At 41.8% G+C, this 13,043-nt stretch overlaps 2 protein-coding genes across 2 annotated transcripts in view; both read right to left on the bottom strand.

The window, feature by feature from the left end:
- The window catches only part of nos1apa (nitric oxide synthase 1 (neuronal) adaptor protein a), a gene marked incomplete at both ends in the record, with an annotated part of 147,292 nt that extends 145,687 nt beyond the window's left edge, over positions 1-1,605 (bottom strand). The window contains 2 exons of the mRNA XM_083887541.1: positions 1,144-1,215; positions 1,501-1,605. Coding sequence (XP_083743667.1) covers positions 1,144-1,215; positions 1,501-1,605 — 177 coding nt within the window. The remainder of the gene's footprint in view (positions 1-1,143; positions 1,216-1,500) is intronic.
- A 5,909-nt stretch (positions 1,606-7,514) lies between these two features.
- LOC310926014 (fetuin-B-like) lies at positions 7,515-10,804 on the bottom strand (the record flags this gene model as incomplete). Its single annotated transcript, XM_083888102.1, is given in 8 exon segments — positions 7,515-7,775; positions 7,938-8,072; positions 8,263-8,376; positions 9,691-9,857; positions 9,945-9,995; positions 9,998-10,022; positions 10,325-10,438; positions 10,607-10,804. Coding segments are annotated over 8 exon segments (1,065 nt in total).
- Positions 10,805-13,043: the final 2,239 nt, after the last annotated feature.

Raw genomic sequence — 13,043 nt, 5'->3', positions numbered from 1 at the left:
CAACAGGAAACGGATTCAATAGCACGTTGCTTATGGAGAGTGCACAGTCAATAAATCAAATGTCTCCTCAGCATGTATACTCGGGACTGTGAAGTTGTCCCACTGCTGCGAGCTGTGGCCGCAGATTGACAAACACAGTGAATAATTAATTCTTTACAGGTCGTTTTCCCAGCTATTTTCTGTGCCGTGTGTGCATGGTTTCAAAAGGAATCCTCACTCAAACACAGCGCACCTATCACTTAATCCTCATAATACTTATGAGGATACATAACACCTTGCAAAAACCTTTATGTGGTTGCTAATCCGACAGATACAATGTCGAGATCGAGGTGATTGTCTGAAGTTAAAATAAAGATTAAAAAAAGCTGTAAATCTTTGGGTTCACACAGCAGGGAGGGGGAGGAGCGGGAGAGAGACCGAGAGAGAGAGCGGGAGATCACACTCCAGTGCATTGCTTCAAAGAAAACTTCAAAACAGTGATGGAGCACATGGGGGAGCTGGAGTCTGAGTGAGATGCACATTTTTTTGACTCGCACTATCGATGTCTAAATCAATGGCACTTGGTTTTGTGTGTCCCTCCATCCATGTCACACTAGTTTATGGCGAATAGGAAAAGGTCACCAAGTGGTCCATCCATGCTGCTATTACTGTTTTACAGCGACTGTTTTTACTGCGTACTATACATCTTATTATAGTTACTATATGTATATGTTGTTTTATAAAGCCACATTTTACTGGACAGTATATGACAGTTAAGATCTGTCAATGCCAGTGTTAAAACCATTAAGCCTGTAGTCACATGTAAATAATATAATCCGTATCAGTGTGAAGCAGCATTCCTAGTGTTGTCTTGAACTGAGCATTCAAAAATAAACCACAAACCACAACCTCTTCAGTGATGTGTCAGTTCACACACTCCCACAGTCTCCCATCAATAACATTGTGGGGCAGCAATCCAACTCCAATGAGTACATGCTTTCCGGGTTTACTGTTACTGTTTAGACAATCAAACACATGCCGAATTCAAGAGTGCACTCGAATGACTCTTAAACACACACAGGGTGCATGGCACACTATATACATGACAGCTTATGGACGAGTATGTGAAAAACACGCAGCATTTTTGAATGGGCTTCCACTCACCCGTATTCTTCTCATCGCAGCCACGATCTCCACTCGGCTGCTCGGCCGCGACACATCCAGACTGCCGATGTACTGTTGTCAGGAAGGTAAAAAAAAAAAATACAACAAATACAGCATGTTAACTTCAATATAAGTAAAAGGTTTTTGTTTCATTTTGTCATATAAATTCAATCCAACGCTCCAATAACTCGGTTCAAAAATCACAGCTGGATATCAACTTGTTTTTACATCACCCAGAGCTCGTTTAAGAGGTTATTTTTTAACACACCGTCACAGAGTAACACAACAACACAGAAAAGGAGAGACATCGGCGAACAACACGGTGTGTTAAAGTTTCAAAGTTGCACGCAGATTCACCTTTGCCTCGAAGTTGATTCCATGCTGAAAGGCTTCCTCGTTGTGCAGCGGGATCCTCAAATCATGTCCATCATCAACGAGGTTGTACTTCGTTTTCCCAGGCATTTTTTAAATGATTTGTGTGCTATTCCACAGAGGGGAAACAAGAGGAAGAGGAGGAAAAATCCAGCGCAAAAAAACAAACCAAGAAGTAGTCCAAAAACAGTCCCGAATCCGGTCAGTGCGTACGCTTCATAGCAGCGACCCGTCCCAGCACTGAACGCCCACAACAGTGCTCTCAACCGCGGGCAAGTGGCGGCAACTACTCCGGTGAAGTGCCGCCCCCACCTTCGTCACTGTTTTACCGTAACAGCTTTCAAAACACACGCTGAGCAAGAAGCGGGAGTGCCGCGGATATTGATATAGACGCGTTTCCCCGAGTTTTTCCTGTTACGAGTGTGCAGAAGTTGGTTTCGGTCCTGCCTCCTCCAGTAGTCCCGGACTCCCTCCTCCTCCTCCCGCTCTCCTCCTCCCCCCCGCTTACCTCGCCCCGTCCTCCCGCAAGGAGGGAGGGTGTGATTGGAGCAGCGCGCGGTTCCCACCTGTTTCCATTGGAACAGACGCTCACCGTGGCTCCGCGGAGGAGGGACTCGCTGTCTGGTACCTGCCCTCCTTTATCTCTCTATCTCACACACACACACACACACGCACACAGTGGTGGGAATAACCTGAATGTCACCCCTGTGCACTTAAGGAGTGGTTTTTGATTTAATGTGGCCCTCCATTGTATATATATATATATTTATACTTATATATGTATATAGAAGTTATATATGTCTATAAGTTACTATAAGTTACTACACTTTTATTTTGAAATTCTACACAAAATACAATATCATGGTGGAATATTGTTATTATTTTAAGTGAATATCTCCCATCCCTACCAAACAGTTGCTTTTTCCCCAAAAAGCTGGATTCCAAGACTTTAGTAGACTAAAACTCTACTGTTATACTGTCAAATAAACCTGTAATTTGCACTATACTACTCCTCACTTCCTGCGTACTACTCACCTGTATTAAATATTCTGTTTCTGTGTTGTACACAGATATCTTAATGATATTCTTACTATTTTTTATTGCTGATTCTACCCCTATTTGGTATCTTGTTTCTTTATATTCTTAATTATTGCTTATCTTAATGCTGCTGTAACGAGTGAATGTCCTCAGTGTGGGACCAGTGAAGTCTAATCTATTCTAATCTGATTATTGTGTCCCCCCCAAAGGCTTTTAAACATGCCGCACCACTGCATCACAACTCATTCATGTATAATTTAATGTTTTTTTGATTGGTGTTTGTGCCATTTTTTGCAAAAACCTTATATTATTTTGAGTTGGTAAACATTGTTTATTAATGCAAAATACGATGGAAAATACAAGCACGGTTCCACCCCATGCTTTAAATTCTACTCTGATTAGTTTTATTCCATCAAGAGTAAAATGTTACTCTGTGTGGTTTTACAGTCAGGGCTCATGTACATAAATCCTTGCATGGGAATGATATAAAATAAAGGGCAAGGCTACCAACTAGTGGCCATATACCTATCTGGGCTTTTTATTGAGATGTCAATACAAGTATAAATTGTGCATTGCTTAAATCATATAGAACTAATTGAAAGCAGAAATAATATATATTTTCAATTCTTTGATTCTTATCTACACATTTAAAGGATGTTTAAAAAGATTATAGGAATGTTTAGTGTTAATTTCATCTGGCTTTTTAAAGAGCAATGACTTATTATATTCATTACTGGATGCGAAACAAAACAGCATAAATGACTGCTGGTCATAAAGATTTAAACAGCTATGCCAATATGCATCAGTCATATGCATAATAAATTGCAATTTAAGTTTAAAGTATGCCCACTGATATCCTAGCTGTACATCAGAGACTAAATGCAGATTAAAAATGACAAAAAGGACACTTTTCTTTATTAAATATGAATACATAACATGCACCGTGGCTTTATTAAACACGCTTTTCACCCACTTCCATGAGAGCACCTCCGGCGTGAGAGTGATGTGGCGTGGACGGTCGAGACAATGGTGCTGCTGCGTTTATGTATAATGCAGGTGTCATTTTATAATGCACAGGCCATTCTGTGTCACCACGGGAGTGGAGATGCAGCACTCTCCCTCAAGGTGGTCCCAGGCGTGGAGGGAAGGAGAAGTAGGGCAGCAGTAATTCACATTCTCACCACCTCTTTGGGAGTTATAGACAGCACCCTGCTGCTAATGGTGTCCTGCGGGCCTTACAACGGGATGATGTCGCATGTTATTTCCTCTCCGTGCATACAAATCTGGCACGTGCCCCGCCAGATTGTGTCACGTACCATTCATGTTTCTAGATTATCGCTCCCTTACTCCACTGAACACAATCACATAAAAACATGAGGAAAGTGGACAGGGAACAGGATCACCAAGACCCTCTCAGAGCTCAAAATGTTGACTCTGAGTTCCATGCAGCTTTTATGTTATTGTCCCATTTTTTTTAATGTGTAAAATCTATCAAGAGTATTTCCTTATAAATGTTGCATTGCACTCATGACAGTGAAGTAGTTAAATGTGGGGAGACAAAAAAAAAAGAGCAGCTGCTGCCTCTGCAAGAGGAATTACTAGTGAATACAGCCAGTTCTGCTCTGGGACTGCGTGTGCTCTTAAGGCTCTTATAAAGGATGGAGAGTAACTTAATCCCCCGCCTGAGTTTCAAACACATCAGATCTTTTGATTAGGACCTCGGCTTTAAAAAGCATTTGCTCATCACGTGAAGAAGGGCGGAAAATATGCAATATCTTTTTAGACTTTCTCCAGGAGCGTATGAGGAAACGGTTAAAATGGAAGTTCACCTCCTAGCCTTAAAAACATGTGTAAACTCAACTTAATGCTTCACATTGTTCCACCACAGGAAGTTTAAACGTAACTGTTTCAATTCGTCACGTAAGCAGACACTTCCAGGCGGGTGTGAAAAGACGCATCTTATCTTGTCAAAGTGCTTTACCAGCGCAATGTTGCCGTTTCGTCCAACTGTCTTGACATAAGAAGGATGCATCACAGTTTTAAAACCCATAACTTCCTTAAATCCTGTGACTGACCAGTATACAGGTTTCCCACTTTGTGACGCAGTGAGAAACAGAGCTAGGATTTCTTCTGTGTGTGTGTGAGGCCAGCGAGTGTCAGCAGGAGCCCTGAACCTTGGATTTCTCTCCCTGCAGGCAACAGCAAAGACACACACACACACACACACAATGACTGTGAGTCATCCATCAGGCAGCCGCGTGCACCACAAGCATCTTGAGGGTGTATTAATTAGTAATGGGCAATGTGTGACACTTACAGCATGAGGACGAGATCCAGTTCTCCCCCGAGTGTTGCAGAGACCGAGGCAGACATGAAGGGAGGCAGTGGAACAAATGATGATACCGACAGGCTACATATTCAATTAGCCTGAAACGGTGCCACAGCAACAGAATGATGTGGTAACAGAGTAACAGTCGGAGGTCGATTAGTACAGATTTACTGTGCCTCTGATCAACAGTCAGTGATTTGGCTCTAATAACTCAGCATTAACGTACTGAGGCTCTGCATGACCTACATTTTCCCAAATCTTGAATTTCATTTTTCAACAGAAACCAGTCATTACCAGCTTTTTTTCTTTTTTTTTAACTTTGACGGATTAGTGTGGACATTGAATCAAAGAGTATCAAAGTATTTGTCTCAAAGAAAGACAAATGAAACAGAAGCATTATGAACCTGTTTTAAATTTGATGACACTTCATTAGGCGACTGACTCTGCAGAAAACACATTAGGAACTGAAGAGACTGCAAACAGTTAACACTTTCTTTTTTGCAACTGCAGTGTAGCAAACCTCTCTTACATTTGTTGCAAAGCAATAGAGCAAGGCTGACTCTCGTACTTGCATTAAACTAATCAAGGTTATTCGTCTCTGGAAAGTTACATCTTATGTAACAGCAAAACTTCCTCCCAGCATTTCACTGAGCTTCAGTCGTCGGGTCAGCGAGACGAGATGAAAACAAATGCAAGGGCGACACCGTGTGGACACACGTTGAGTTTCAAAAGGCTTCACAGCAGAAAAATATGCATTTCCGTGTGAAAAGTAGAATTTATGTCACAATATACATTCATTAAATGTCACAGAGACGTAGCTCGCAAAGTCAGGATTTCCTTCAAAGAATTGAAACAAATCAAGAGATAAAACAGTTGCTAGGACTTTTTTGTGCAGGTCATAAGAAAAGAGAAAAGAAGCCACATCACTGCTTGGAATCGCTCACTGTAAATAATAGCCCTAACTGAACAAAGTTACTTGGCACTGTGACAGCTCTCTTCAAATGAGTAAATGAAATTGTGTTCAGCCTGCTCCCCCCCCCCCCCCCCCCCCCCTCTGGAGACTAAGCTTCATTGAGTCTGTGACTCCCCTGAGCCGCTTCAATGTGTGCTCGGGCCTGAACGAGGGCCTATGAAAGTGTCACCGCAAATCACAGCGACGCTCTTTTTTTTTTTTTTGCTATTGTGGGCCTCTTGACTCAACACACTGCAGTAAACATATCAAGGTGCAAGCGGTGTAATGAATTTCCAGCCTGATATAATGGCCTGAGAAGAAAAGTCTTGTCATCATCATCATCATCATCACATACACAGAGACGGGTTTCCATGACTCCAGAGTTCATCAAACTTTCCCACCTCGAGGCAGCTTTTTTTTTTTATCCGTCCCCTCACGTGTCCACTGTGTCTGAGAGAAACAGGCATGTTCAATAATCAGTCAACAGATGATCAATGAGTTGTAATTTTAAATGCTGATTTAGAGAGTAGTGATATATAACCCAAAATCCACTCTTTTATACATATTATGTGCTCCTGCATTGTCTAGTCGTTGTATAATAGTTTTTGTTTCATTTTCGTAGTGTTTCAAAAAGTCATGTAAAATAACATGGTCGCGGGCCGCGGTTGCATAGCCACTGTTAGCAGCGAGACGCCATGTTTCTACTGGAGCCTGTAAGGACAAACGCGAGAGAACAAATCAAGCGTCTCTTTACTTGTAGCGTAAGTCCCGCCTCCTCTCTCTCCACTTCGTCTGCTACGGCCGCGGTAGCTCGCCCTCTCCCTCGCCTCACGAACTTCATCTGCTGACACGGAGAAAGACGACGAGGACGACATTTGACCAGCTGAGGATACCGTAGCGCTCAGGGAAGGGAGGGGGTGAGCAGAGGAGCAGTTCTTTGTTGTAAATTTCAGCCTCTCCTCTAGATGGCACTATAAACTACTTACTTCACCTTTAAATTGGCCCTCAGGTATCAAAACTTTGAGAACCCCTGCTGTATAAGAACTAAACCACCGATTCAAAGTCAAGAAAAGATGAATTATTATACCTCCCATGAAACAAAATAAAACAAAAAAACAAATTCAAAGGTGGCCATGAAAGCGTGTGACTTAAAGTCATTTTCATTATCTCAAAAATACTGACCATTCATCCCTGACTGGCCTATCCATACAACCATTTAAGTATTCACCTCATGTGTCCACAACATGACTAATACCTGAAATACACACACACACAGACATACACACACAGAAAGAGGGAGATGATTGAAATTGACACTCCAGCACGCTATTTACTTGCCATTGTTTCCTTCCCTTGTTTATTAATTTGTTTGGGAGTATAATTATTTAGTACATTTCAAATGCATCAGCTGGCGCCGCGCAGTTACTTCACACCGACACGCTCTGTTGACCATGACGTTTTTTTATATTTTACACAATGTAGTCATTTGCTTGACTTTAAAAAATCACGTTTGCTTATTTGTTCGGTTAAAAATACTTAAAATCAAGAAGTAATCAATCCACGTAATTTGCATTTGTTTTATTATATAACTTACTCTCTACTTGTGAATTACAAAACTTTTGTCTAATGCACTGTAACTAAGTACACCATGAAGGAACAGCTGGAAGAGTTCAGTCCAAGTTACAGCTTAAGTCTGTCCAAGCCCAGATTGTGCCTGCGTGGCCCAGGGCAGGAGCTTGTTTTCGGGGACAATCTGACAGGAGCGGGCTGATGCACCACAGTCCCGAGAGAACTCTTCGGCATGGAGACGGCGACGTCGGAGCCGGCCGTGCCTGTGTGCACATGCTCGTGTGGATGCAGGTGTGTGTGGTTGTGGTGCTGATGGTGCCCGGTGTGCTCAGTGTCTGCTTTGGCATGGGCGTGTTCCTCCACAGCGGCAGCCTACAGAGAAAGAGGATGAGACGCACATTCGTAAGGGCCATGGTTCCCAACTGTCTGAAATATAAAACTTAATCCATCATAAATGTAAATAACTAATATCAGTGTATGGGATATGGCAAAAATAGGTCATATCCTGTGCATAATGGCAGTCAAAGCAGTTACCTGTGGTTCGTAGATCTCACACTTCACCTCTACGGGCTTCCTGTCCTGAAATGAGCTTCCCTTCTTTCCGGCCATGGGCCTGATTTCAAACTGGTCCTCGTGGGCCATGTGTGAGCCAATGCAGAAGCCTCTATGCTGAGAGACGGGGGGGGAAAGTGTGCAGAAAACAATAGTTGAGTATCGATTTGCAACCTGTTTAGTGTTCTCATTTACACAAAGTTGCATGTATGTGATGACTATATTTTGCATCACAACACAACAGTTAAATTGCAATTTCAAATGCAGCAATCGGCTACTTTGGTGTTTTAAAACGTGTTTTACTCACAGCAAACTGGCAGTCCATGGGCGGGCAGCTGCTCAGCTCACTCGCATCCGTTTTCTTCGAACACACCGTTTCCACGATGGTGAACTCCACAAAATAGGACGGACCGACCACCCACTGGCAAAGTACACAACGGCATGATGCAACATCTAAGAACTGCCTAAATATGTAAGAATCATCCAAACTTCAAGGTTAAAGCCCTGTTTTCCAAACTCTCAAATATTAATATTCACTATACTATAGTCACTGTGATAAAAGTGCAATACGTTTACCATCAAAGGCGTTATACTGTATGCCTCAGTTTAAGTGACCTTTTCTCTTGTGTAGCACAAAATAGTGAAGATGGAGGATGATCGTAAAGTATCATACCTTCTAAATTCAACTCAGCCAGCAATCTTATTTCTTTACTTCATCCGTTTGTTGCCATCATTGGGAAGTCTTGAACTTAAAGGTGCCATATGTAAGAATGTGGCCAAAAACGGTTACTACAATCAAATTCAAAATACCGAGGTCTTTTAAGTTTCGTTTTTCTGACTGGCAACCCGTGGTTGCTCGGCAGCTGAGACTCTACTGACTGCAATGATTGGTAGAAGGCGGTAGGTGGCGCCACATGCCAAAACATGATTCCAAAACATAAACATAATTTGCAGTCTGCAAATATTTTGTCTGTACTGTTGTTGTTGGTGAGTTCAGTTTGTTATATGAACATTATTCCTGAGTCTCTGTGACATATTAGGAGGATTTTATGGCCAGTTGCTTTAGATTTATTACATAATGCACCTTTAAAAGGTGTGATATGTCACATTCTGCATCACAAGACACCAGGAAACGATTATGTGAATATACAGTACGTCCATCTTCAGCAGAGATTGACATCATACTCATTCTCTGCATGTTATCGGGACTTCTGTTTACGCTGCATACAAGAGACCAGCTGTTTGCTCACGGCCTCTTCATATTCAGAACCTGAGAGTCTGCTTGACTTGTACATGTTGCTATTACAAGTTCACCCAGTTCCACTTGTCGTTTTTTGAGACAGCGAGTAACAAAACCACTCTGTGTAGGCAGGAAGCATAGATCAAAGTGTCCAGCCTACGGTGATTCCTCTGGATTTTACTTCAAAAGAAAGTTTGTTCTCTGGCTTAAAAGAGAAGGAGGCGACCAGGACTAAATGGTTTTAACAGCTCTACAAAAGCAAAAAAAAAATGACTCAGAGCTAAACCTTCTGCCCTGAAACGTGATGCATTAATAATGTCTCTGTTTACATTTGTAAGAAGTTAAAATAGACCGAATTGCTTTACTGGTGATAGCTTTCACACTTGCTTTTGTTTTTGGTAAGACGTTCCTGCTCAACTGCCGACAACCATTGACCCTCAGGTATCAATCTAATGTCACGACACTTTGAGAACCACTGTTGGGTCGTTTCTTAACCTGTGAGCTGGCTCTGGTGATTTCCTCCAGGGTAAAGTAGTTGGCCAGGCGACTTTCTTCGTTGAACCTCTGCAGCGAGAGATTGGCCGTCTCCTTGACGACCGGCTCGTTCATATTATCCGCCGTGGGACAGTCTGGACACACGTCCACCACTGCAGTAGCGGGCACTGGATCAACGAGAGTTGATAATTAAGACATTTTCTGTTGAATGAAATGTCCACACAATATATGAATCGTGAAATGTATATTCATACCTTCTCGAAGAACGCAGGAGTAGCTCCGAAGTCTGACTTGAGTGTCGACAAAGCCGACACCTCACACTCCCCGTACACCTGAATAACACAAACAAACAAAGTGCAAAGTCGCTGCAGGTGCATGTGATCTGATTTGTCTGCCTTTGTCAAGCAAAGCTATCAGACCTGTGGTAGTACAGAGAAACAGGGGCAAGAAACCTTTATCCCATCAAACTAGCTGACCATCCAATTGTTTGTTTCTTAGCGGCAAAATTCACTTTTGAAATTGTGCAAACTCTTATAATGGTTTTAATCTAACTCTACATTTCATGCGGTACATTTTTAAATGTGTTGGTTTAGGCCCACATAGGAAAACAGTGAGGAGATGCACCAACACTTACTGGAACATCACTGATATCTCTGACTTCACATTGCTTCCAAGGTTTCTTGCTGGTGATGTGGCATTTGGTCTCCATGACATCGATGGTCAGCTTGTAGAGGGCGCCATCTTTCTCCTGCACACACACATACAAACCTTTTCTTTATATCTTAATGGGGACACATGATAGAGCCCCGAGAGCCCCTTTATCCATCACAACTAAGTGCTTAACCGTAACCCTAAAACCAGGTCTTATCCCCTGAAAAAGCCCTTTAATGATGTGTGGTCCCGTTTGTGCCCTCACCGTGTCAGGAGTGCGCGAGAGGTCGTACACTCTGTTGAGGCTCAGGATGTATCCGTTTGTGCGGTCCTGGTTGATCTGCTCCAGGGTTTCCTCGGCCACTCTCACTGCCTCAGGACTGATGCAGCTCGGAGTGTCCTGTCCGGCTCTTCCCTCCTGATGCAGCAAAGCCAGACACAGAATCAGCAGATACACACTCATCCTGTAAACACCCACAAACACAATCACAGAAGGGGGCCCCTCGATAGTTTCACCAAGCCAAAATGTCTAAAAGCCTATCCGGGCAGATAGTTTGACCTTTAGCTTAACGCATGCCCTGGCCTGTAAATCTTCCCTCGGCAGACTTGTGGAGTTATTTCCAGACACAGTTTGAGACCGGCCTTCGTAAGGCTGACGGTGGACTTTCTCCTCTCTCATGATAAACAAACAACTGCTCTGTCAGCTGCTCTGTCGGCCAATGGCTGGCTCTGATGAACTGAGGGGTCAAAGTGCACTGGGTAACAGGTGAGACAAAAGAAAGCTCATCGTATACAGTATCAAATACTGTATAGTATAGTTTCAATAAAATGTATATTTTTTGGGGTTACATTTCTAGGGATTTTCTTTTTAGCTAAACTTATTTTTTTTTTCCTTCCTCGTTTTGCGACCGAGCACCCGTATTTGACGGCGACGGAGCAAAGATCAGAGCTGTTTGCGGATCACGTTAAGCCAATTTTACAAGTAAATACACGGAGATAAAACACAGAGTGGGACTGTAACTTGAACATCTCTACAACTGCTGCTATATAGCATTTTCATATCGTTATTTTTGTACATTTTAGAATGATCGCACAAATTTAGATGACCATTTTATTGTAACTGTTGAAAAATTCTCCTGTGACATTAAATGGGACAGCGCAAAAGGATAAATTCAAGTTAGACAATGTAAGATAATCCTTTATTTGTCCCAACACTCCAGACAAATGTGTGGAAATTATCAAGTATAATCGTGTTAATTCTCCAAATGAAATGACAGCAAAAGTGATCTTCACTAATCTTAGTGAAACAGGTTTATCTTGATTTAACTTTCTCTTGTGTAGGCACATTTTTAAAGACAGAAAAAAAGCTGTCTGGGTAACAATCTTGGAGCCAATAGCTTTCATCTATAAACGAATTAGCTGCTGCACATTCATGTTTATAGAGATTAAGTTTACGGTAACAAGATGGTTCCATGTGATTGGTCTTTTTGTTCTGTTTACCTTTTATAGTTTTGTCTCCGGTTTTCTGGTTTTCCTTGAGTGTATCTTTTATCCAGTTTTGCTTCCTGTCCTGTCTTGTCCTCCCTGTCGGTCGTCTGTCCCACACTAATGTGTCTCACCTGTGTCTTGTGAGTTTCACCTGTGTTTGATTGTTTGCTCTCCAGAGTCTGGGGTTGGCCCATTCTGTAATGGATGTGTAAAAAATAACCAATAAAACGTAGAAAGGAAATAAGGTAAAATTGAAACAACAAAGTAACACCATTATCACTAATGGAGTCAGATTTATTCCCAATAAGATAATTTGCTCTCTCATCACCCTCCTCTTCCTCACATTATTCTTCACACACTGGTATAGTGAAATTAAAGGTGCATTATGTAATAAATCTAAAGTAACTGGCCATAAGATCCTCCTTATATGTCACAGAGACTCAGGAATAATGTTCATATAACAAACTGAACTCACCAACAACAACAGTACAGACAAAATATTAGCATTAAAAAATAATATTCAGCAGACTCCAAATCATGTTTATGTTTTGAAATCATGTTTTGGCATGTGGCGCCATCTACCGCCGTCTACCAATCATTGCAGTCAGTAAAGTCTCAGCTGCCGAGCAACCATGGGTTGCCAGATATGTCAGAAAAGGAAACCTAAAAGACCTCGGTATTTTGAATTTCAATGTTATAACCGTTTTTGGCCACATTCTTACATATGTCACCTTTAAATTAAGATGGACTGAGAGATAAGGTCACTCTTATTGTTATTTTTTGTTATTTGTTTCATTTTCTCCTTGTCCCTCCTCTTCCTTACACAAAGACACAAGAATGATTTCTAATTATCATGATTTATTATTATTTCATATTTGTATATAAGATATAAAAACATTGACATACTTATACAGTGACAAAGTCAGCCTTTTAGGAATAAAGATCGCCAACAGAGAAAATGTGTGGGAAAAAAAGGTTGAGTGTTTATTTAATGCACTCCTTTTATTATTAGATGCCACAATGAACAGAGACAGGAAAGGTCACACGTTACATGCATAAATCAAACGACTATAATCGTACAGGGAAGCAGTCAAAGTGTGTCATCAACGAGTCACACGCTGAACTGACTTTTCCTGTTTTTCTATATTGTTGTCTATTTCTTTGCGTTTCCAAAGGTCAGTTCAGTTTCTGATTGAGTTCCACGATGGGTCGTC

Source organism: Microchirus variegatus (assembly GCF_963457635.1).
Source record: "Microchirus variegatus genome assembly, chromosome: 4".
NCBI lineage: Eukaryota > Metazoa > Chordata > Actinopteri > Pleuronectiformes > Soleidae > Microchirus > Microchirus variegatus.
The sequence above is the reverse complement of the archived record's forward strand: the minus strand, read 5'-3'. Positions and strand labels throughout refer to the sequence as shown.